General features: G+C 22.0%; 7 protein-coding genes across 7 annotated transcripts; 5 read left to right on the top strand and 2 right to left on the bottom strand. All coding sequences in view use genetic code 6, as the record gives it.

The window, feature by feature from the left end:
• Nucleotides 1-32: 32 nt before the first annotated feature.
• On the bottom strand, nucleotides 33-7691 carry TTHERM_00402150 (hypothetical protein; the record flags this gene model as incomplete). Its single annotated transcript, XM_001014088.2, has 30 exons — nucleotides 33-146; nucleotides 207-461; nucleotides 516-647; nucleotides 708-749; nucleotides 841-980; nucleotides 1052-1247; nucleotides 1303-1461; nucleotides 1515-1586; nucleotides 1648-1917; nucleotides 1973-2093; nucleotides 2143-2378; nucleotides 2571-2826; nucleotides 2877-2999; nucleotides 3050-3136; nucleotides 3371-3646; nucleotides 3698-3907; nucleotides 3968-4276; nucleotides 4330-4434; nucleotides 4489-4773; nucleotides 4832-5011; nucleotides 5063-5449; nucleotides 5505-5828; nucleotides 5891-6214; nucleotides 6268-6495; nucleotides 6543-6722; nucleotides 6843-7019; nucleotides 7068-7151; nucleotides 7208-7314; nucleotides 7374-7497; nucleotides 7600-7691. The coding sequence occupies 30 exons, from the start codon at nucleotides 7689-7691 to the stop codon at nucleotides 33-35; spliced, it is 5595 nt and encodes a 1864-aa protein (XP_001014088.2).
• A 902-nt stretch (nucleotides 7692-8593) lies between these two features.
• On the top strand, nucleotides 8594-10012 carry TTHERM_000402149 (RNA pseudouridine synthase). The gene is made up of 2 exons (XM_012797233.1): nucleotides 8594-9460; nucleotides 9520-10012. Exons 1-2 carry the CDS (start codon nucleotides 8624-8626, stop codon nucleotides 9934-9936), a joined length of 1254 nt encoding a protein of 417 aa, XP_012652687.1. The 5' UTR covers nucleotides 8594-8623; the 3' UTR covers nucleotides 9937-10012.
• A 729-nt stretch (nucleotides 10013-10741) lies between these two features.
• Nucleotides 10742-13740, top strand: TTHERM_00402140 (RNA pseudouridylate synthase family protein). Its single transcript, XM_001014087.2, has 3 exons — nucleotides 10742-11175; nucleotides 12081-12872; nucleotides 13048-13740. The coding sequence occupies exons 1-3, from the start codon at nucleotides 10897-10899 to the stop codon at nucleotides 13552-13554; spliced, it is 1578 nt and encodes a 525-aa protein (XP_001014087.2). The 5' UTR covers nucleotides 10742-10896; the 3' UTR covers nucleotides 13555-13740.
• A 1780-nt stretch (nucleotides 13741-15520) lies between these two features.
• TTHERM_00402130 (hypothetical protein) lies at nucleotides 15521-17014 on the bottom strand (the record flags this gene model as incomplete). The annotated part of the gene is made up of 2 exons (XM_001014086.2): nucleotides 15521-15963; nucleotides 16054-17014. 2 exons carry the CDS (start codon nucleotides 17012-17014, stop codon nucleotides 15521-15523), a joined length of 1404 nt encoding a protein of 467 aa, XP_001014086.2.
• Nucleotides 17015-18096: 1082 nt separating this feature from the next.
• Nucleotides 18097-19329, top strand: TTHERM_00402120 (glutathione S-transferase; the record flags this gene model as incomplete). The annotated part of the gene is made up of 1 exon (XM_001014085.3): nucleotides 18097-19329. The coding sequence occupies one exon, from the start codon at nucleotides 18097-18099 to the stop codon at nucleotides 19327-19329; it is 1233 nt and encodes a 410-aa protein (XP_001014085.1).
• Nucleotides 19330-20533: 1204 nt separating this feature from the next.
• On the top strand, nucleotides 20534-21139 carry TTHERM_000402119 (transmembrane protein, putative; the record flags this gene model as incomplete). The annotated part of the gene is made up of 1 exon (XM_012797232.1): nucleotides 20534-21139. The coding sequence occupies one exon, from the start codon at nucleotides 20534-20536 to the stop codon at nucleotides 21137-21139; it is 606 nt and encodes a 201-aa protein (XP_012652686.1).
• Nucleotides 21140-21478: 339 nt separating this feature from the next.
• Nucleotides 21479-23498, top strand: TTHERM_00402110 (AAA domain protein; the record flags this gene model as incomplete). The annotated part of the gene is made up of 3 exons (XM_001014084.1): nucleotides 21479-21838; nucleotides 22262-22835; nucleotides 22987-23498. The coding sequence occupies 3 exons, from the start codon at nucleotides 21479-21481 to the stop codon at nucleotides 23496-23498; spliced, it is 1446 nt and encodes a 481-aa protein (XP_001014084.1).
• Nucleotides 23499-26121: the final 2623 nt, after the last annotated feature.

Genomic DNA, 26121 nt, shown 5'->3' with positions numbered 1-26121 from the left:
TTTATTTACAAAATAATTTAAAATATTAATAATCAAATAAAATCATCAGGGTTTGTATCTTGACGGAATCTGATCCCTGATGTATTAGTTAAGTTTAATTTATTTATACTATGGTTTAATCTGTTTGAGTAATGACTCTAATTGTTCTATTATATTATTTTAAGTATAAATTAAAATAACATACTTTAAAATTTAATAAAATTTACTTAATCATTTTAAATATTGTCTTCGTGATTTTAGTCTTAGTCTTCTTCATTGTAATCCTCAAACTATTCGTTATCTTCAGCTTCTTATTCAAAATGATTCTCTATAGTTCTTCCAATATCTCCTTGAGATTCTAAAAACTATCTTGTAGGCTGACCAGATGGGGAAATAATGTGGGCTTTATTTAAAGTATTATTTATAATTCTGCTAGTTTTCTCAAATGTAAGAAGTGTTGGTGTTCTCTTCAAGTATTTTTTCTTTGGTTATTAAATATTTATTATCCTTAAATGATGTATATACAAATAATTTACTCTTTTAGTGTTCTAGTTGATTGACATTTATTACCTGATTTCTTTTAGGTTATTCATTAGCATTTCAATTACCTTTGTTTATTCATATTTTTTCTATTTTAAATCTTGATTTTCTCTGACTAAGAGTTCATTCTTTTTCATTAAATAAATTTATATTTATTATTTATTACTTTTAAAAAATTATGAACTTACAAATTTTTTGAGTTCTTCATGTTTAAAAGCCAATTTACTGTCCTAATAAAATAACAATAAAAACTATTAAAATAATGATAATAACAAATACTTCTTCATGTAAAACATGAACATAAAAAGTTAAAAAATTTACATCAAATTTTTTAATTTGTGGAACAATACTTAATTATTTTTTGAAGGTATTTGAATTAGGTGGAGTTGATCTTTGCATCACAGGAGAAAATCCATTCTGACCATTTGAACTGTACTTTGTAGGAGAAGCACTGTTAAAATCTTTAAATATAAAAAGATATCATTAAACCCCTAAAATCATAGAGTTTGATAATTAAAAGTAAATATTCTACCTGATACTACTTTTTTAGATATCTGTTTATCCAAGTTAGTTTTTTATTGAATTTTTTATAGCAAGCAAAGAGTTGTTTTGCATTAAGAATAAAATTAGACTTATGGTGAGAGAGAAAAAATAATGTTAATATTATTTAAAGGATTTTTAAGATCTTCAATTGGGTCATTAATAACTTTTTTACTTATTCCACATATCTAATTTTCAATAAATAAATTGAAATATTATTATAAAAAACTTTGAATAAATTACTTCTTTGACAATATCAATAAGATTATCTTCTATGTTACAATTCTTTAATTTGCTTGAGCTAAGTAATCTAAAATACTTTTCTTGGTCATTCAGCAGTATTCTTATATAAAATTCTCTCACTTTAGGATATGATTTAGATCCTCTATTAATTGTATCTTTCTATAATAATTATAATACATTAAAAATAATTGTTATTTAAATTTTTAATATACTTTATTTAAAAGGTGAAGCTTAATTTTTTGAATTATTAATTCAATATCTTTAATTGATCCATGATTTTTCATCTATTTTTTTTAAAGTAAAATTTTAGTCAATTAACAAAAATGATAAAATGAATTATTTTACATCTTCGAATTCACTTGAAATATTAGTTATTAATTCAAACAAAACATTTCCCTCAATACAGCTAGGTAATAAGAATCTTTCAGAGTACGAAATATCTAACTAAAGATTTTCGATTTAACCAATGAAATTTGAAATATAATTTTAAAGGATTAGCAAAAACCTGTCCATAATTTAATAAAACAATATTTTTTTATTTGTCTTTTTCTATCCATAAATTAAGATAAGGTGGCTTCTATCAAAAAATTGGTAATCATCTCCATCTAAATATATCTTTATCAATGTAAAATAAAATAAAAACACTTAATTAACGATTTTTTTGAATTACTTTGCTAAGAGTGGGTTCCACATTTTTTAAATCAAGCATAATATCATCAAACTAAAATTTATCTTGTCCTAAAGACTTTTCAAATCCATTTTTACTATTTCTTGACATTAGCACTGATTTACTTTTTTTAAAAACGTAATTAAATTGTATTTCATTTGATAAATTTTTACTTTTATTTTATTTCTAAGAAAGGAGAGGTAAAAAGACGAGGGACTTTACAATATAAACTTGCAAAATTAAGTTTAAAACCAAAAGATCCTGTTTTTTTTACTATTTCTAGCTCAATAACTTATTTTAACTGTTGAATATTGGCAAATCTAGTGTCCTTTAACTGTTCAAATAAATCTTCTGTGATAGCATCTAATTTTTGCTACAAATTTCTATTTTCTTCAATGAGAAACTCAACCTATTTTCAAATATAATAAAAATATTATAATTAAGTGATTGTTATTTTTTAATTTTATTTCAAATCTATCTTTTGAAAATATTTATCCAATGTAAATAATCCAAAAAATAATATATATCCTTTGAATTCTCAGTAATATTTAAACAGCTTAAAACTCTAACTACAAACAAAAAATAGCTATACAAAATTTACCTTTAATTCTAAATCCTTTTAATTTGCCTGATATACTTCAATTTATTTCTAATGTGAATTAGATCCATTAGTTTGTTCTTTTTTTATTTTGAATTCTAAGTTTTTAACTTAATCTTCTAAACTATGAACTTGCTTTTTGAGCTTCAAAATTTCTTAGTCTTTTTCTCTTATTTATGCAGACTATTTTTCTTATATGTCTGAAGATATCTTTTTACCTCTGTCATTTTAATTTTTATAATCTTTAGATTGCTCTCCTCTAAATTTATTAAGTAAATAATTATTTTTATTTTTGTATAAAAATATTACATTCTCTTCTCTAACGATTGCACTTTATCCTTAAGATTTGAGTTTTCTAATAACTATTTCTAAGATTAAATGAGGACAGTAGAGAGTTCGTTGTCAAACTACTCAATTTTGTTATTTGCCTCTCTATTTTATAAGGTAAAATTTGTTTATTCCATTTATATATTAATTTTTACTCTAATTCTTATTGCAACCTGTTCACCTCTTCTGTTTTATCTTAATGAATCTAAGTTAAAACCTATAGTTACAAGTCTTCTTTTTCCCTAAAGTTACAATTTTATTTATATAAATATATTTTTTATTTTATGTAATTATTTCATATTTAGAGATGGATTTTAATGATCCAATTTTACTGCTAAAATTTAAAAAGACCAGTTTATTTATTTAAAAACTAAAAGAATATTTGAATTAAAAAAATTACTTTTTTACATTAAATTAAATTCTAGTTTGATTTGTATTTATAAATAAATAAAAAAAAAAAGAAAATATTTTTTTACCTTTATAGGTTTTTGATATTATTTTACAACTCTTCTATTTAACATTCTAAGAGGATATTTTTTTCGATTTCTAAATCTAATTACTCTTAATTTTACTTATTTTCTTGGTTTTGTTAACCTTCATTTGAGTTAATTTTATCTTATAGCTCCTTGATCATTTTCTGGAATTCAGAAATTTAATTATTTAAGGACGAGATTTCTTTTTGATGCTAGTCTTTAACATCTTAAATATTTCTGTCATAATAGCTTGAATTGATTTACATATTATTTTTAAGTCTGTTATTAATTTAATAAAATTTAAAAAATGATTTTATTATCTAAATTTACTCTTGAATTTTTTTATTTGCTAGATCCAATTAATCTTGAATTCTATCTTTTTCTTATTATATTTTTTATAGCTCATTTTCTTTATGCTAGCTTGTGATTGCCTAATGGTTTAATTTGTTAATTTATTCATTCAGCTCAGTAATTTCATCTTCTTTGCTCTTTACCATATCTTACAATTACTGTTCTAAGTCTTCAGAATCTTATTTGAACCTAATATTGTAACAAAAAATATAAATAACTAAATAAATTAAATTATATATAATTTTATACTATTCGAATTATGTATTTAGAATCTGAACTTCTTTTTATTTTCTCTCCAAATCTTATTTTAAACTATTAATAATCAATTAATTTTTTTATTCAGCTTCATTTTAATTCTCTCCAATAGTTGTCTGCAAACTATCAATAGTAGATTATTTGGAATAGATTTCTTGCCTTAAATCTTAGATTAAATTTTCTTTCTTTATCAATTCATCTCTTCCTTGATCAATTTTATTTTACATTCCCTAAATTTGAGTTTTAATTTTTGCAGCTTCTCTTTCTTTCTCCTCAGTTAATTACTTAAGTAAAAGCTTAAATCTATTTTTTAAAATTAAAGTTAGCAACTAAATAGAAATATTCTCAGAATTTACTAGTCAACTTCCTCTTCTTTTTCATTAAGTTAAAGAATCGATTACTCATGCTGAACAGTGAAATTTTTAATTTACTCTCTAAGTTGGTCTCTTTCTATTTCTAGCCTTTATTAAAATTAAAATATCTAAATTAAACAAAATAAAATTAAATTTATTTACATTTATTATTGTTCTTCAAACTTCTCCTTTTACTGAGATAATTTCTTTTACTCATTTTACACCTATTCTTCATATTACTTTTAAAGTTATTAACAATGTTTTTATATCTCCTCCATTTTCAATATTTTTTCCTAAGAAATGTTCTAAGAATCAAGCACTTTCTTTTCATATTCTTTTAGCTTTAAAGTCTTTTACTAGTTCTCTTCGTAGTAACTTTGGCACTTAGACTATAAATTAGTAAGATCTTTTTCATATCCTATAACCTTTATACTCAGCTTTTAAATTCTTTATTATACAAAATTAGCTTGAAATTCTTAAATAAACTTCATTTGATAAAAATTACTCTTATTTATTTTATTATTCTTTATCGCTTAGCTATTTCTTTGTTTCGTCGAATTCAACTTGCTTAGTTTCATAATCTTTCGTCAAAGTAGCCAGTCTTTGTTCTATGTCTTTCTTATTCTCTTAAACTTGACTAATTTCATTTTACCTTTCTTCTAACAATTTATGCAATTACTACAACCTAATATAAAGATTCAAAATAAATTAAAGTAATTTGGTTGAAAATTTTTACTAATCTGATTTTGATGTGTCATTTTACATGATTTATAATTAACTTTACAACTATTTTTCTTTATTTTGAAGTTCTTAAATTATTTCTTGTTTTTTTTAAATTTCTGCTTTGCTTTCCTTTATTTCTTTTTATTGTAGTTCAGTTTAACTTTTAAAAATTTATTGCTTATTCTCAAGCTCCTTTTTATTTTCCTCTATTTATACTTACTTCTTTTAGTTTTCTTGATTTAAACTATTAATTTATAAGTCTAGATCTTTACACTTTTGTTCAAATTAGTTAATTTTGTTATTTAAATTCGTTATTTATAACTCAAGATCCCTTTTACTTTGTTGAATTTAATCTATTTAATCTTATCTTTCTTAAAGCAAATGCTATAACTATTTTAATCTTTTTATTAAACAGTTTAAATTTTAAATTTGAATAAATTATATTTAAAAATTACTAATCAGATTTAGATGTGTCATTCTACATTAGTTACAGTTATGCTTGAATTTAGTTTTACTTATTTAGTAAGTCTTCAATTTATTGTTCTTTCTTTTGAATTTCAGCTTACTTAAGTTGTATTTCTTAATCTTTTAATTCTAAAGAATTTTTGTGATTGAATTCTTTATCATTTAACGTCTTTTTAAGTTGGTCAGCTTCTTTTTAAATATTTTCTATAAGTTTTTTCTCATCTTAAATTTTTGCTTATAACTCTTTCTATACTTCTAAAGCTTAGTTTAGTTAATTTTCTTTTTCAAATAAAGTGCTTTAAACCTATTTAAGTCTGAAAAAATATAAATTAATAAATTAATTATTAATAAAATAGTTTTATGATAAATATTTTACTAATCTGATTTAGATGTATCATTTTAAAGCACTTACAATTAATTCTAAATCTAAATTTATTTTTGGCTTAATTCAATAATTTGTTCTTCTTTTTTTTAGATAATTTCTTTGTTTTTTTATGCCTCTTAGCTTTAAGATGAAATTTAACTTTAATAACCTTATTCTCTCTATGCAAACTCATTTTTCAATTCATTTAGCTGAATTGAAATATTGTCAATATTTTTATTTAAATTTTCTACTTTTGTTTCAAGATCTTTTTTATCTTATTAGATTTTGTTGATCTCATTCTATTTCTCTTCAAGTAAATTTTACATCTTTTTTAATCTTCATTAATTTAAATAATTTTAGAAAAGTTAAAATAAAGCATATTTTATTACTAATCAGACTTAGATGTGTCATTCTATAGAATCTATAATTAACTTAATAACTAATCATATTTTTCCTATAGACTATGAATGTGTTCTTCTTTTTTCTAAAGTTCAGATTTATTATTTTATATCTATAAATTATTTGATTCTAATAATGTTTTAAACTCTTGTTTCTTAGCATTTGAATTTATTATTTCACTCTCAAGTTGTTGAATTTTTATTTAAAGCTCTTTTTCCCTTTTTAATTTAATTTTAGAATAAAAGTATTTTTATTTAAATTTTACTGTTTTTGGCTATTTTATATCTATTCTTTTATCTGCAAACTAAGACTTTCTGTAGCTTTCTCTTTACTATTGATTTCCTCTTTCATAGCAGAGATAGCCTGATTAGCTTAATTGTTTTCTTCTTTCTATTTTTGCAATAAACTTTAGGAATCTTTTAACTCATTTTTCAGTTTTTCTAACCTATTAATTAATAATATTATTATTCACTTATAACTTAAACACTTTTTCAATTGAAATATCATATAACGTTAACAAAATGTTTTAATTGAAATATTTCAATCTAAATTAAAATTCTATTACTCCTATTCTACTCCTACATTTTTACTTGCTTCTTTCAATTACTATTGAAGATTTTTTATTTCTCTAGATGAATTATCTATTTAGTCTTTATATTCTTATTCTTTTTATTATGTATGCTAGACCTATGTTTAAAGAAGACTTATATTTTATTTAAGCTCTTCTATTTGTTATTCTAGTCTTAAATAAAGAAAAAATTTAAAACAAGTATTAAAAAGAAATGTTTACTCCTTTTAATTCTATGAATTTTTAGATGATTCATTCAAATTCTTTTTCAACTGCTCTATTTCTGCTTTATGTTTCTCTTCGTTTCTATTTAATTTGCAATATTTGATGAATGACTTTTTAATATCACTAAAAATATCTACTTGCTAATCAAATCGTTTAAACTTGAAATAACTTCGTTGTTTTACTCTATCTGCTTTTCTAGCTCTTCTAGCTTTACATTTTAATCACCTGTATCCTACTATCCAGACTATTTATGATCGTAAGTAGAAATATTATACCCTTAATATATTTTTAACAAATATTTACCTTGAGTTATTAAATTTCTTCCTCTTTTTCTTCTAACTCCTACTATAATTTTTCAATTTCTTCTTCTTTTATTTTGATTTCCTCCTCAAGCATCTACTCCATTTCTTAACTATCCTGCTAGAATCTGTATTAATTATTAATTTTTTAATCATTAAGTTTATTCGAGAATTAATTATTTTTTATTATAATCTATCTATCTATAAAATGAATCTATCAAATGTTTTACTTCTCAATCTTTTATGTCATATCCTTCAAATTTTTGTCCTTTTTTTATAACTCATTTTTTAAGTCTTCTATTTGCTACTAAGCTTCCTCCATTTTAACTAATCACAAAAATTGAAATAAATAGCTTTCCTCTTATCTAAAATGTAAGTTCAATAAGTTGATAATTGTTTAATTTGCACAAATATAATTAATTTTTTTGACTGAATTTTAATTTTAGTGAATGATAGTTAAATTTCTAAAGATTGAATATAATTGGTGAATTTAATATATCTGCCAAAAGAATAAAAATTAATTGTACGGTATTCACTACTATACTTATAATCCTTTTGAAAATCTTTATTAAATATCAATGCACACACATATAAATATTAATTATTTAATACATCCCACATATCTTTTAGAATTTAATAATTACAATCATAAATAAGTAAATAAATTTACAAATTGAAATTTTAAACGACTAAAAAAATATTATTAAAAATACATTCTCATAAATTTATGTTGATAAATATCATGAATGAATTTACCTTCAAATTTAATTTTTTGGGTTAAATTTACCAAATAACTTTTAAATTTTCTAAATTTATCTAAAAAATTCTATTTTATTTTAAACAATTGCTTTAAATTGAATTTATTTTTTTTTATAAATTTAAATTTTTTGTGTAAAATTATTGTATTAAAAAAATTCTCTCTTAAACTTAAATTATAAAATTAACACTATTTGTTTCTTACAAAATTTATTTTTATTGGATTAGATTTTAAATTAGTAGCTAAGGATAGAATTAAAAATGTAAATTTAAACAATTTAAAACCTTCTTAAAATAAAAATATTTTTTTAAAAAATAGAATATTGTTGATTTTTGTGTAGAATAAATTAATTAGCTTGTTAAAAATATTGAATTGATATTTGTATCTGGAATGTTTGAGAGGGTTATAGTATTAGAATTCCTTTGAATAAACCTTTATCAATTATTTATATCAAAATTATTAAATATATTGAATTAAAAGAAGTAGAATCTCTTTCTATGCAAAGAATTTTTAGATAAATAAGTAGATATTATTTTTGCTCTTTAAATAATATCGAAAATACAAAAAAAAAACCATTTTATCAGGATATTAATGTAAATTCATAAATTAGTAACATGAGGCTTGATAAATACTTAAAGGAACATTACGGAATACCTTGGACTAGCTTATAAATTTGTCTTAGAAAAAAAGAGATTTTTGTTAAAGATGTACAAGACCTGTCGAAACACAAAAATCCAGATTACATTTTAAAAGAAGGTGATATTATCCGAATTCCTTTTTCATTTGTAGAAAAAAAAGAGTAAATTTAAAATAGCTAAAAACAAGAATAAAATGAAATTAAATTGGATTAAAGTCAAATAGATAAATTCAAGTAAATGATTATTTATGAAAATAAAAATATAATTATTCTAAATAAAGCAAATGGAGTATCCTGCTAAGGTGGTTAAGATGTATCGCTAAATTTAGTCACTATGGGTTAATAGTATTTAATAAATTAAACAAATTAAAAATATTTAGTTGCTCATAGATTAGATAAAGTAACTTCTGGCGTTTTGATGGTTCCGAAGAATTAATAAATAGCTAAAATTTATGGAAATTTGTTTAATGATAAATCAAATATTAATAAATATTATATTGCTTTAGTAAGAAATTCTCCAAAAAATTTTAAAGCTATGATTAATGCTCCTATCGAATATTCTTAGTCCAAATAAAGGGCTATTGTTTCAAATATAATAGACGAAAATTCAAAATCTGCTCACACTCACTATCAAGTTCTAGCTTAGTTTAAAATGGAAGACAAAAACCTTGCTGCAAAAATAATTAATTCCGAGCATGTAATTACTTTATAAATTTTGAATTACTATAATTTAATTATTTATGTTTGAATACTTAGGATTACATTAAAGACTGGGGCGATTTCTCGCTATTGAAAATAAGGATTTAAGAAGGAAGAAAACACTAAATTAGAGTTCATTTAAGTGAAATATCTAAAACTCCTATCGTAGGAGATGCTAGATACTTTGATAAAAATCATCAAGAAAGCTTATTCTAATACAATAAAGACTAATCTATTTTCCTTCACTGTTATCAAACATTTATAAACAACTAAGAATTATGCAATCGTTTATCAAAAAATAGTTCAAGTCAAATTGCTTGTAACAATTTAGGAGAGGTATAAGTGGAAGAGGGAGTATTAAAAATATAGGCATCATTTCCTTAGCATTTTAATAATCTTTTTGAGCTCGGATTTAAGGATTAACCTGAGTAATTGGATAAATTAAAATAGATGATAAAAGACATAACTTTATGAGATAGTTTAAAAAGTAAACAAAATAAATTTTATTTAGATTATAAAAAAATTGTTTTCATTAAATAAATATTAATTAAAATCATTTAAATTCAAAAAAGTAAAAAAAGTAAAAAAATTAAACAAATTATTATTTTTTACTAACAATTAATATACAATTATTTATTTATATAATTGTTTATTTTACAATTTATTAAGTAAATTTTATATTAATATTTCTATAAAATGTCATAATTATTCCAACATAGTTTGGTTTTATTTTCATATCCATTTGGAAGCTTTGATTTTTTTATATACTTCTGATATATTTACTTTGATTTGATTTATAAAGAATTCAAGTCTTGTTAGAGATGAAGAAATTTCCATAATTGTAGTAAAAAGAAAATAACATATTTGATAATCATTGAATAAATATTATTTATTTTCTATTCAAAAATATTTAATATGAATTAAAATAATTTTTTTTTAAGGATTTAAAAATATTAATTTAAAATTTTTTGTTTTAAATTTATTATTTTTTTCATAGTTTTATCAAATTATCTAAATTTTTTGATGAATATCTTTTATTCTATTCCAAAAAGAAAAAATCAGTAAATTATGATTGTAATTTTATTGATTATGTATAAATAATAAAATAAAAAAATTTACATATTTATTGCATAAATAATTTAAAAATGATACTTAAAAACCATTATTTATTATTAGTAAAACTTAATTAAAAATTAGCTATTTAATTTTTAATAATTCACTTATTTCTTCTTCTTAATATTGCTGTTTAGATATTGTAAATTTGTGTTAAATTACTTAATTTAATTTCAGTCAAAACCAGAAAATCAAAAAATTTTTAATAACCAAAAAATCAACAAGCTAGCTAGCAAAATTAGAAGAAAGATAGCAAGGAATATTTTATCAATATAGCTTATAGTCTTACTAATTGTCAAGAAGCGTCATATTGAATTTATCATGTTTAACTAACAAAACACAATAAGACCAAGTCTCACCTTAGAGTTATTAGAAAGACCATAAGATGTATAAAATATAGTTACAAATGAGCATTATATATAAAAGCCTGGAATGTTCGAAGCAAGTGATGATGAAAGTTTCTTTCAGAATTCTTTATCTATTTTAGTGAATTAATTTACATTTTAAATGAGGTGGGCAAGTCATTGGGCAATTATTTAACTCCTTAAACATAGTCCTGCACTATTAAACATCTATTTTATTGGTCACTATTAAGTTGATGTAATCATATAATATATTTATCAACAGCATATATGAGAAAATATTTTTTAAATATTCTAAAGCAAATTTGATTATAATTCAAAAAATAGCAAAAATTAAATACTTTTTAGGGAGATAAAATCGAAAGCGTGAATTTTATTTTGAGAATTTAAGAATTATTTCAAAATTAAAGATCTTTAAATATATTTACAAATAATAAGATGATTATTAAAAACTAAGGGTTAGATTTTTGCGTTTTTTTGCCAGATAATGTAAAAAAAAGCATCTAAAAATAATTTGTATCCAAATGAATTTACAATTTAAAAATGCTGATCAAACAAAAGAGATTTTTTAAAAATATTTCATATTTCTGCGAAAATCAAAAGAATTATAAATATGCAAAAAAGTAACCATATAGATAGAGATTAAAACAAAAAAATATAGTAATTCTATCTAATAAATTAATTAGTACTGTAAAATAATTAATTTCTATTCAATAAATCTTCTTCAAAGTCTAATCATAAAATATTATTGAATCAAGAATTATTCAAATTCTTATGATCAGTCTTATTTAAAATCAAAAAAACTGAATATGATAGACTACCAACAATTATTATACTCTCACAAAAATAAATATTTTTTAATTATCAGAGTAATTTATTTAATAAATAGCTTTGAAATAATTATATATTTATAATATTTAATCGAGTGCCTTTCGAATTACGTTTGATCAGTCTTTTTTAAGTTAAAAATAAGTTGAAATACGATATGTAACAAACAAAAATGATATACAAAAATAAATACTTTTTAATTATATGAGCAATTTCTTTAATTTTAAGAACAAAAATTACTTTGAAAAAAAATAAATAAATTTGTAATAAAAAAAGTCAAAATTAAACTAATTATTTTAAATTTATATTTTATAGGAAGATGACTTAAGTCCAAATTTTTCTCCTCAAATTATGATTTCAGTTGCAATTGGTTACATGGTTTTTTGTATTTTAGGATAATATCCTATCTAAGCTTTAGCTAATGCATTTTTTGAGCTTTTGTGCTCTAAAATACATAAATAAGATTAAAGGGAAATAGGAAGATTATTACATATTTAATTATAACTAAATACAATATTCAGCATTTTGATAATGCTGTTCTTATACCTTTTTGCTCCTGATATAATTAATTTTTTATTAGATCATATAGAATACAAAGAAGAAATAGTATTCAGAGCTCATGAGTACATTTGTTATTTATTTCCATCTTTATTTTTTAGTATGGTATATGAAAACTTTTAGTGTTTATTAAGTGCTTTGGATATTAGATAAACTCCACTTAGAATACCTCTCTGGAGTTCTTTAATCCATTTATCTATTTGCTTACCATTTACCATACAAGGAACTTTTTCCATATAAATAGCAGGTTTTGCTAAAGGAGCAGCTGATCTTACAATGGCATGGATGCTTTATAAGTACACCTTCGGATTATAAGATTTAAATAATAGACTAGTTGATTTTTTTTTCTCTACACTAGATGAATTAGTTGAAATGATGCTAAACACTATCAATCTAGCCCTTTTTTATTATATAGAAACATTTAACTATGATATTCTCACAATTTGTCTTTGCATTTTGGGAATTTAAACTCAATAAATTTAAGGTCATCTAATTGTTACCACACTTGCTTTCATTAATTTTTATGTCTCTTAAGGAATATCATCAAGTGTAATTTATTAAATTATTGATAATATTTAATTATCCTCACTCAACCAACACATCTTTTTTTAAGCAAAATTAACTTCAATTTTTCAATAAAATTAAAAATAAAATTAATTTAAATGAATTTCAAAAGCCATTTGTTAAATTTAAAAAAATGCCTTAAAATTTAATAATTAAATAGATTTATCAAGGAGTAAAAAATTATGTTGAGAAAGGATTTGTGAATAAAGCAATTAATGGGGCTATTTTGGGAACAGTTGCAGCTTTGATCATATCGCTATTAGAGATATTCTTACTTTTAAATATCTAGGTGTATGTAGCTAAGATATTTATTTAGAATGATTAAAAAGTATTAGATTACTTCATTGAATATTGCAATATTTACATTTATTTGCTTTTTGTAGATAATTGCTTGAATAGTTTATTAGCTATTCTAAAATCACTCCAAAAACACAAACTTGAGACTGTCCTTCATTATGTCTTTTTCTATGCTGTTGGTATTCCTACTAGCATATTTTTAGCAAATTCATTAAGTGACTGCGTGGTTGGTGTTTGGCTAGGCTACTTAGTAGCTAACAGTATGTTTGTAGTATTTTTAATATTTTATCTTTCCTGCGGAATAGTTTGGGACTTAGAAATATCTCAAATATAGATTAAAACTAACGTAGAGAAAGCTACTTAAGTTTGATTTAAAATGTAGTACATTTTAAAAATAAAAACAATAAAATTTTAATCAAATGTAAATTATTATAATTGTTTAAAATAAACCTTTTAATAAATAAATAAATATTATTTATATTGAAATTTAAAAAAGTACTTAATTTATTTATCAATCACTTCGAGTATTAGTAAATGCTTAAAAAAAGTTTAATTCAATATAAAATTTATTTGATAAACTAACTATAACTAATTTATTAATAATATATTTAAAGGTCTTTTATATTTTCATTAAAGCTTTAGTAGGTATTAAAAATAAGAATGAATACTAACTAATACCATTGTATTTTATTTGATAAAAATAAGATTGTCAATTCCCTCGTTTGAAGGTAGGTAAATTAATTATTCTATCTTCTTAGGTGGCAATTTTTAATTTACCACTCTTACTTTCTATCAATTGATTTAGAGCAATTAACAGAATTGAAGTAATTGTGGTTTAATTATTTGTTTATTTATAATTTATTTCTTCAGTGAGTTTTGAACCCTTGATAATTTTATTTATTTCGAGAGATGTTACCAATTAATTAATAAGGTTATCCCTAAAATTTTTAAATCATCACAAAATAAAAACTAAAATAGTACTTTTAATTTCAATTCAAAAGGCAAAATAAATAATTAGCTTCTAATAAAGAGAACTATTTGAAAAGAAATAAATAAAAAATGAATTCACATTTTAATTATTATCAAACTTTTTAGTTTCAAATTTATATTTTGGAAAATAACTGAATTTCAAGAATAAAATAATTTTTTTTATTCAAGATTTCATTGAATTTCATTAAAGCAAATTAATTTTAAAATTGAAAATTAGAGAATTTAGTTAAAATTAATTATAAATTCATGCAAATCTGAAATATTTTTTTATTGAATGTTATTTTTAAAATATTGCTTTTGAGTTTTGTAAAGAATCTGTGTAAAAATATTTTTTTTTATTAAATTAATTGACTTTAATTATTTAGCATTTTATTTCAAAATTTATTAAATAACATTAAAAGCAGATAAATATTTTTCTCAGTAACTAATTACAGTAATTAATTATTCTATATAACCCCATATATTTGAATTAAAAATATTACTTAATCGCTTACTTAGAGCAGGGCTTAAACAAAATAAGTTTATTTATTTTCAGCTAGTTTGAAAAGGGCTTAAATTTTAAAATGCTTTAATTGTATATAAGTTTGTTCATTAAATTTTTTAAATTTAGTTAAATATTTAAAATTTGGAAATTTAAAAATATATAAATTTTATAAAATGCTTTTAAATATTTTTGATTAATATTATATGTGTTGTACTAAATCAATCTGAGATAATTAATTATTCATAATTTAACATAATTCTATAAACCCTTTAAAAATATATAAATTAACTTAATTAGAGAAATTCAATAAATCCACCTAATTAAGTTAATTACCAACAAATCTGTCTGGGCTTCGCTATAACAGGGTTTATTTCTGAGCAATGGTTATCTCTAGAATAATTACAGTAATTTATTTATAAACTCCATCTTAGAAATTAAAATGAAATAGATATTTATTTAATATTATTATTTTTAATAATAATTTAATGTGATTTTATTTTATTTTCATATAAAAATACAGTTAGAAAAATAAATGAAAGATTAGTTATCTAAACTTACAAATTTTTTATTGAAATTATATTAATATAATATTACAAACAAATTAAAATATCATTTTTAAGCCTTTTTTCAAAGTAAATGTTTTTTTAATTAAAATTAATTAATTTATTTAAATGGTTTGTTGCTTAGCCAACTAAATTATTTATAAATATTTATTTGGTTTTATCTAAGTTATTTAAAGAATATTTAATTGTTTTTCACTTTTTTATTTTTCTTTAAATAGATTATTGATAGATTCAATATTGATTAAAAACCCATCCTATCCAGCCAGAAAAATTATTTGCATTAAATAAAAAAATATATCTCAGTCTTTGTTTTTAATTTGCTGCTTTTATTTTTACTGTATCTTTTTTGCAAAGTAACCCTCTTCAACTCCATCGTTTTCGTAATTTTAAAAATATTTCTTAAATTATTTAGGATAATTTTTTAAGAGTTTTGTTTTCTCTTCTAGATCTTCTTTCGAAGGATCATGAGATACTTTTCTAGCAAATTGCTCATAAACAGAAAGTTGTTTACTTAAAATAAATCTATCAATTAACTTAGCCAACATAGAAAATCCATATTCAAATTCTTATTTTGTATATTAAGGATCTAAAGGAGGAGGACGAACTAGCCAATCAGGAGTATTGTCAACATCATAAAAATTGCAATCAAAATAATCAACAAAAAGCTCCTCGCCATCATAAATATCTCTTAAAGCAAATATACCTATGCCATGAAAATGATCCACATTTTAATCTATTTTATCTGTTTAAAAAGTTTTAAATTTTAATTATTTAATAAAATTAAATTAATTCTAAAGTTAAAATTTTTTCTTTTGAACAAAATTTTTCTCACCTTTTTTTGAAATCAAAGAGGATTGCTTAGGAGAGTCAGCTCTTATGAAAGGGAAAAACTTGATAAAAGATTCACTAAAGAAATGCATGGGAATATAAATATCGAGGAAAATAACATTAGGAGAGGAGAATTTTGGTGGATGATTAATCTTATGACCGATAGAAAAAGGATTAATAAAGTTAGAAGGAACTTCTTTTATATGGACTTTTTCACTTTCTTTTCTCTGGCTCATTAAGAAGATGTAATCTTTAATTGAATTACCATAAATAAATGGATATGGAATTTTTTAAGCAAAATCAATGACTGTATTATCAAATCTATGAATGTAAGTGTCAGGTAGTTTATCTGATGAATTAGAATTATTGTAATCTGTTAAAGAATCATACACTACACCTCCTAAAAAACCTAAAAAGCTACCTGTTGGAATAACAGAAAGACCATCTGCACAATTAAGGAATACTCCTTCACCAGCAGAATGATGTTCTAACGAGCTATCCTTGACCTATAAAGTGAACCCTAGTTATTTTTTAATTTTAGGAAGTAGGTCTTTGCTTTTATAATCCCATATACTTACTATTTCATGTGTATCAATTGTTTCTATCAACGAAAAAATTGGAAATTTATCTGGATCAATAATTTATGTCATTTTTGATAGCTCTTCATATTTTTTATTTAAAATTATATCTGATTCTCCCAAAGTTAATTTATTGAGAACGTTTAGTTGTTTATAAACTTATTCAACATGATCAGACTTAGCTAATTAGTAATGCTCATCTATTTCTAGAAGATTAACTTCTTCATAAGCTTTATCTATGGGATCTTAAATACCATTTAAATTATTTATTCTAGTTCTGGCTAGAAGAGCCTATATATAACCCTGCTATTCCCATTTATAATACATGTACTATCTTTTTACTAATCCTGCCAAAGGGTTTTTATCCTTGTATAAATATCTAAACATTTACTTGAGTAATTATACAAAATATACTCTCTAATTTACTACTTCAATTTAATTATTTGATTTTAAAGTCTTTAAAATAAACCTCTACTCAATAGAAATAATTCAAGTTTAATAAGCTATTTCCACACATATCAAAATCAGTATTTGATATTGTTTGCAAAATAAAGAGAAAAATTTAGAATCTTTTTTTGGTGTTTTTTTTATAACTTAAAATGCATTAAAAATTATAAAAAAATATATTGTGCTAAATAATTTAATTCTCAAATTACTATAAAAAATATTTTTTTTTTAAATTTAAACTATTTTTAGATTATCTAATAATGTTAAATAAATTAATAAATTAAGTTTTTTTTTTATTAATATAATTGATAGTTGCTTCATTTAAGTAAATATTTTTTATCAAAAAAATAAAATAACAACTAAAATTTGATATAAAATCAAGGTATAAAATGAAAAAAATCCAAAAATAATTTAAATGATCAAAGTTAAAAATGAATAGTTGTTAAAGAATGTTTCAAACTAAATTTATATTTTAATTGTTTCTATCTTCTATTTTTCCTGATAGACTGTTCTAAAAATAATGAGAATTCGTAATTTAGAACGAAAGAAAGATATTTTTAATAATAAAAATGTAGAGAATATCTTTTTTTGCAAAAATGAAGTAAATTTTAATTAATTTGTTAGGAGTTAAAACTTAAAAAAATGCAAACAAATTTAAAAGTAAAAAGAAAATAATATATTGCTAGTTAGTTAGTTAGATATATAGATAGACCCCCACTTTTTTATTCTATGACGGTCTTCATGCCTACCTATCTTTCTTTCTATTTATTTGTTTATCTGCTTGACTAATTATTAAAATATGTGTGTGATTTTACTTTTTTATTTTAATTAATCGGTATAAATAAGCTTTCGAGATGCTTTTTGAATGAAGTAATTTGAAAGGAAAACAAGTGAAAATATATATTTAATTATCTAATTTTTGCATATTAAATTAGATCGATTTTGCTTCTACAGATAATTATTATTAATAATTAAAATATCCTTAAATTTTAAAAGAAAAGTTAAAATAAAAATAGCTAGAAATGACCTACCAATTACTCGCCCCCGCTGGTAACTTCAGAGCTAACATGCTCCTCACCATCGCTGAATTAGTCGGTGTTAAGCTCGAACTCGTTCACACTGAATACGCTGCCACCAAGACCCCCGAATTCAAGCAAAAGAACCCCTTAGGTAAGGTTCCCGTCCTTATTACCCCCGAAGGTCCCGTCTACGAATCTAATGCCATCGCTAGACACCTCGCCAGAACTGCTGGTAAGCTCTACGGTGCTAACCAACACGAAGCTGCTTTGGTTGACTAATACTTAGATATGGCCGTTACTGAATTATTACCCTCTTTGACCACCACCCTTTACGCTATTTTCGGTTTCAAGCCTGCTGACAAGGAAGTCCTCAAGGCTGCTAAATAAGAAACCTTCAGCGTCTTGAGAATCTTAAACGAAAGACTCACCCACCACAAGTACTTAGCTGGTGAAAACCTCACTATTGCTGATATCCAACTCGCTACTTTCTTAAACCTCGCTTTCAGAGTTACCATCTCTGGCGAACAAAAGAAGCCTATTGCTAAGGTTGTTGAATACTTCGTTAGAGTTGCTCAACTCCCCGAATTCACCAAGTATCACGGAAGACCCCACTTCGCCACCTCTGAATTCTAAACTGTTGCTGCCCCCGCTGCTGAAGCTAAGGACAACAAGAAGAAGGAAGCTGCCAAGGCTAAGGAAGCCCCCAAGCCCAAGGAAGCTCCCAAGAAGAAGGAAGAAAAGGTTGAAGAAGAAGAAAAGGAAGAACAACCCGCTAGCGGCTGGAACTTGTATGACTACAAGACCCTCTACGTCAACGCCAAGAACAAAGAAGAAGCCATCTAAAACTTAGTTGAAAACTTCGACGCCAAGACCATGTGCATCTACCACTTACACTACCAAAAGTACACTGGTGATGGTCAAGTCCTCTATCTCTTCAACAACATGAAGAACAATTTCCTCTAAAGATGTGACCCCGCTAGAAAGGTCGCTTTCGGTACCTACTCTATCTACGGTGAAGAACCCAACCTCGAAATCTCTGGTGTCTGGTTGTTCATGGGTGCCACCATTCCTCCTCAAATGAACGAAAATCCTTCTTTCGAATATCACGACCTCAAGCAATTAGATATCACCAAGGCTGAAGACTTACAAATCCTCAGAAACTACTGGACCAACACCGAAGAAGACACCTCCGTTGTTGATGGTCTTAGACTCAGATCTTTCGGTTCTTTCAAGTGAGAAACCTTTAAAAATAAAAGCAAGTTTTAGCAATATTATAAAAATTATACTTTAATGCAAAATAACGATATTAAAATACAAATATATATTTTATATCTTGTTCTATTTGCACTTTAAAGGCCAAAAATGAATTAAAATCTTAACTCCAAAAATTTATGATAAAAGTATTATTTAATTTATTAAAAAATAATATGATTTTGTTAAAAAATTTGACCAAGAAACAAATAAATAAAATTTACCTCAAGTCTTTTTTGTATTTTAAATTGACTCAATATTTTTTTTTATAAAAACTTAATATCACGTTAAACAAACAAACAATATATCTCAAAGTAAAAATGTTTCTAAAAACGAAATTAATTATTTTAATAAATGCATTTTTTAAACTTAAAATTTTTAATTAAATATTTAAATAATTAATATAATTTAAAATATTTAATTGTATTAGATTATATCACTATTTAACTATTTAAATTTAACAACCCTTTATGGTGATATTCTTTTGTTAATAGATTAACTTTTAAAAATATTAAAAAAATATTTTCCTATTTCTTAATAGATAATAATATCAATAAATTTTTTGAATTTAATCAAAAAATTATTTAAAATTTAATATTATTGAATTATCAATCTTTAGTTAAAAGTTTATAAATAAAATTAATTCAATTTATTATTTTTTTTTACGAATGAAATAAATATATAATATTTATGATAGTTAAATATCCTCAATCTTCTTATAAATATTTTATTTTACTATTTACTTCCTTAACTATTTTTTATTCATGAGAGAAAACGTGAATTAATTTTGACTTAACTAAATTTTCATTTTAAAAAACTTATTTTTATAACTTAAATTATTTTGAAATTAGAGAAAAATGAAATGTTTATACAAATAATAATTTCATTTTTTTAATTTTATATTTTTAGAGTTTCTGAAAATAATTTATTTAATTAGAAAAAACTCTTTTTTTATAAATCACATAAAAGTATTTAACAGATAGGAAATAAATATTGTTTTTTTTATTTGAAATTCAATTTGATCAAGGATTAAAAAAATAAATGAGTGAGTGTTTTCAATGGTTTTTAATATTTATCATTGAGGAAATTTTTTATATTTTAATTTAAAGATTTATTCTTTAATGAATCAAAAATAATTTAAATATTTTGGTTTTATTTAAATAAAAAATATGCTCAGATTTATAAAATAATGAAAATTAAAGAAACTTAATAATGCATCAAATTCTTATTAGGTGTGGATAAAAAATATTTAATATTTTACTAATTAATTAATATAAATATCTTTAGGATTAATCAGCGTTTTTACTTTCAAAGGAAAAAATTTGTATATTTAATTTTCATATCAATAATTATTCATTTATTTTATTGTATTTAAAATCAAAAGTTAAGTAATTTTTTATTTATTTATTTACATCTAATTTAAATTATAATTTTTATTGTTTAATGTCGACCCCCAAATGGTTTTTTAGGAAACAAGCATGTGATTAATTAAGATATCAAGCAGATTACTATAAGAAAAGAGTGTTTATACCAATTTAATTTATTGTCTATCATTAATTTGCTAAGTGAGCTAGAAAGTGTTGTTCAAGTGACATATAGAATTTTTCTATCAGTGATTTTATAGGAAGAAGCAGCCTTATACCTAGAAAATGTTGAGTTTTTTAATTTAGCTAATACTTATTACAGTAATTTGCTAGGAGCAAATTCATTTAGTCGTAATTTAATGGATCGAGACTATAAAAATTGTGAGTATCCTCATAATTAGTTTTTAGCTTATTCATTTCATGTAGCTTGAATATGTTTGTTTTGTAAATTAAGAAAACTTTTCTTTGTATATTGAAATTAATATTAAAAAGACATACAATTCTTTTGAAAATTTTATAATTATTTAATTTTAATAAATTTCTTTTAGAAAGAAAAAGCAACCAATTACAATTTTAATATTAAAAAATCGTTTCTAATCTAGCAACAAAGCAAATCTTTTTATAATAAATAAAATAATCAATTATCATCAGTCACACACAATTCATAATTATAAACATTAGATAGCACCAAAAAATTTACCATAAAACTTTATAAAAAATATTTTTAAAAACTCTACAAAAACAAACTTTGAAAGAAAGAAAAAAGCAAAATGATTAGCTCCTGCGCTTTCCATCCTGAAAACCAAAGAGAAACCCTCTGCTTATCTCTTTAATGCAAGCACAAAGGTTTGATCTGCTAGCAATGTGTCCAAGAATAACATAATGGCCACTACAACTTACCACTTAAATAATTCCAAGAGTGTCTAAACAACAATCAAGAAATCAGTGAGGTAAGCTAGATGCTCATTTAGGAAATTAAATACTTCTAAGACGATGTAGACAATAAGTACAACTCTCTTGTATCAAACCTCATCGAAATCTAAAAAAAGTTCAATCAAGAAATTGAAGCTCTTATCAAATTGCACTCCTTCAACAAAGATTATTCGAATAAGATTCTAAACAAAATCGAGGTAAAATTTAGACTTAACTTCATTTTTAATCATATTCAATAAATTACATTTCTTTAGAAACTTTTATTTTTTTGGTTAAGCTTTAATTAGATCATATTAAATCATTATTGTTAACATGCTTCTACACAATTTACATTGAAACATGTTAAAAAATTTTTTTTTTTTGATTGAATAAATATGAAATTAAATAATTCCTTTTAGTTAAGATAAATAAAAACAACAAAAATGATATAATTTTTATTTTGAATAATTCTATTATTGAATATTTAGTGCATTTCTATTAAAGCTTATAAAGTAGTATTAATAAATGGCAATGTTATAAATATGATTATAATTAATATGTGAAGATATTTTTTTAATTTATTCTAATTACATTACTGGTTTTTCTTATTCTTTATTAATTGTTTTCTAATAAATTTATAGACATTTTTAGAGAACATTAAGAGCTTTTGCTCAGTCAACAATGAAAAATAATTAAGTGATTTAGTTACTTATTTTTCATTGATGGTGTACTAACATGAAGATAGTTCATTCGAAAACAATTTCAAAAATCATCTTGAAGAGATGAACATAAAATCTTAGACAATTAAAACATTCTTCAACAAGCATGAAATAGAAATTTTAGATAATTGCAAGAGAATAGAAGAATCAATTAGGGAATTAATGTGTAGCGAAGTAGATATTTTATAAATTTTAGAAATTAAAAAGTATGAATCAGATGCTGACAATTTTAAGATTTTATGTTCTCGTTAGAAAGATCTTCCCAAGAAATTCTCTATCATAGACTGCAAGAAATCTCAAATTGACTCCTTAGAAACTATTGTAGACATAGTTTTTAAGTACTTCAACTTTAAGGTTGCAGAACGTGTCTAGATTCAACTTCGTCATGCTGAGCATCATCATCTAATTACAAGTGCTGAATAGCTTAGCAACTGCAATTCAGTTATAGCTGAAATCATATATTCACCTACCTAAGTCTCTCCTCTTTACGTGATTGGTAATTACTTTCTAAAATAAAAAAATATTTCAAAAATAAATAAATAATAAATTAAGACAAGTAGAACTTAAAAAAGCATTATTTATTAGTTTTTTCAAAGAAAAATTAAAATTCTCAAAAATATTAAATAATTATTTATTAATTTAAATAGGTATTTCTGGTAGCACCCGTTGTGGAAAGAGTACATTATGTTAATAACTTTCTGTGGCATTAAATGCAGATATTTTACACTAAGACTAATTCTTTGATAAAAATAAGATATACTCTCAACTTAATGGTAACTGGGAAAGCCAAGAATCAATTGACTGGCATGCATTCAAGGAATTTGTAATGAGAGAAATCAACAAGAAGAAAGTTCGTGGTGGTTATGTCATTATTGAAGGATTGTAATTATTCTGCGAAGAATGGATGAGAAACATCTGTGATGTTAAGTTCTTCTTAGAAGTTGAAGAAATGACTATGTATGTCCGCAGAATGAGAACAACTGCTGTACCTGAACACTACTTTTGGAATACAATTATTCCTGAATATCAAATCTATAAGAAAAAACTTGAAACTTATTAGAGTACCGAAACTGATAACTCAAAAAAAATAGTTTATCTAAATGGCTAAGAGACCATCTAAGGTGTATTTGAAACTGCATTAAAATAAATAAATTGTTGAAACTATAAATAATTTTATATTATAAAATAAATAAAATATCTTTTAATAACAAACAATCTATATTTCAAGTATTTTAATTAATTCACAAAATATTTTTAACTTAATCTGACTTAATTTCTTCGATTTATTTTTAATAATTAATTATTTGAAATAAATTTCTTAAACTATTAAAGATCAATAAATAATTAACAATTAATCTAAGTATTAAAATTAATTAGTTAATAATTTTAAAAATATTTAATTCGATAATTCAATTATTAAATAAAAATTTAAAGTTAAAATTATTTTTATAAAATGCAATTAAATATAATTAATAGTTTAATTTTTATATAAATCTTCAATAATATTATTTCATTCTTTTCCTGATCTTAAACATTATTTAAATTTTTTTTTAAAAATAGTTAAAACTTTTTCAAATAAAATTCTAAAATTTAAAACTCAAATAAAAACAAAATAATAAATCTTAAGATTAAATTTATTTCTCTTTACCTTAATTATTCTTTGATAAACCTTACTAAATAATAAGCTTTTCATAATGAAACCCCTTAAATAAATATCTTAGATATTTAAAGAGAGACCAATAATAAAAGTGATATAAAATATTATAATTAACACATTATTATTTGATTAACAATTCTATTTATTTTTTAATTAACTTACTTAATGAATATTAAGTAAAACAATCATAATAGGATTATTATTAATAAATTATTGTAAGTTTCTTTTATTTCCACTAAAATATTTTAAGACTCAAAGTTTAAAAATTTTAGCCCTTTAAATTGTAAATTTTCTAGAAAATTGTAGGGTTTAAATAAGAATATACAGTCTATTTAAAAAATTTAAATAATTAGAATTAAAATTAATTAATTTTTATTCATTTAAATAAGCTTTAAATAATATATAAAATAAAAATTTATTGCTATTAATTTTATTTAAATAAAATATCAAGATATATTAAACATTAATTTTAATTTAAAAATAATTAAAATTGAAAAAACAACTGCTAAAAATAAAATTAGTCTTTTTGGTATTCTAATTTATTTTTAAAAATAAATGAAAATAATTCTTTCTAAAATTCTTAAATGCATAAAAATAAATTGTAAAAATAATAACATAATACTGATTGTGTTTAAATTTTTTTATTTTAATGACTAAATAATTTTACATCATTAATGCTACAAATTAGCTCTGTAAATATCTTTTGATTATTTCTGATAAATAAAAGTATATTTTTAAAAATTTTGAATTAAAACTTGTAAAAAACTGTAAAGCTAAGAATATCTAATAAATTAAAACTTTTTAAATACATTTTATAATAGAAAATATAAATATTAATTTTCATAGATAAATTTTTCGAGATTTTACTGTTTTTTAAAAATCTTGTAATTTATTTTGAGAAAAATAACTCTTTTACCAGTAAATATGTATTTAAAATAATATTTAAGCAGAATAAAATTTATTGAATGGATTAATTTTTATTTGTAATCAAAAAAGTTGTTTTTTATCTTTTTTATTTTGTGCAAATATTTTTGATGATAATTATTGAATTAAATTATATAAGATTTAGATGACTAAATATCAAAGAGAAAATTCAAAATCAATTGCAAAATACTAAGTTAGAATATCTAAACTCAATTTTAAGTAATTATTTATAGTTTTTTAAATATTGTTTTAAAGATATTCAGATTTTTAAAAACACTTAATTATTTTTTAATTTATTTTTTTCAAATAATAAATAAATATATTAAAACTTTAACTTTTTAAAAGTAAAAAATACAAAATTGAATTAATTGCTTTTATAAAAACAATATTTTGTATCAAAATTAGATTAATAAATATTTCTTTTTTCGCCTTTTTGTTAGAATAATAACTACTTTAAAAAATTGTAATTCTAATAAATAACTTAAAGAGTATTCAACCTTTAGAAGGTTAATAAAAAAAAAAATTCTATACCTATCAAAAAGCTTTTATGGAGGGACTTTTAATATAAAATATTGTAAATAATTAATATATGCCAGAATAAATTTAAAGAAATCTAAAAGTTAGGGTTAATTTGTGATTATTGATAAAAGCTATAATCATAAATTTATTAATTTCCGCAAATAACCGCTCATTACTTGAGTGAAAAATTAATCTCAAATAGATTTTTATTATAAGCAATTCAATTACTATAGAGAAAATCTATTTTTATGTTATGAATGTAACGATTTTCTTTTTAGAAAAAAAGAATAATTAGATTACTTTTTCCAGAATAAAACCTTAAAACTTTTCTCTCATTTAAAAGCTAAACAGCCAATTTTTAAATTAATGGCAATTTAGTATAATATCTATCATATTATCCATAGTAAAATCAATATATTAACTTTTATTGGTGGCATTTAGTCAAATTAAAAATATTGAATTTATTTATTCAATAAATAAGAAGAATGAAATGAAATTGTCAATAAAACATAAATAATAAATGATATAATTAGAGCAGGAACCAGATTATTAAGTCAATAAATATATATAAAAATTGAATCCGATTCATACAAAAATTAAGAGAATAATTAATTAATGGGAAAAGATGAAAAATTTGATTAAAATTTAAATTCAATTATTAAAATGAAAGATTTAATCAAGC

This window comes from Tetrahymena thermophila, assembly GCF_000189635.1.
Source record: "Tetrahymena thermophila SB210 genomic scaffold scf_8254666, whole genome shotgun sequence".
Taxonomy (NCBI): Eukaryota; Ciliophora; class Oligohymenophorea; order Hymenostomatida; family Tetrahymenidae; genus Tetrahymena; species Tetrahymena thermophila.
The sequence above is the reverse complement of the archived record's forward strand: the minus strand, read 5'-3'. Positions and strand labels throughout refer to the sequence as shown.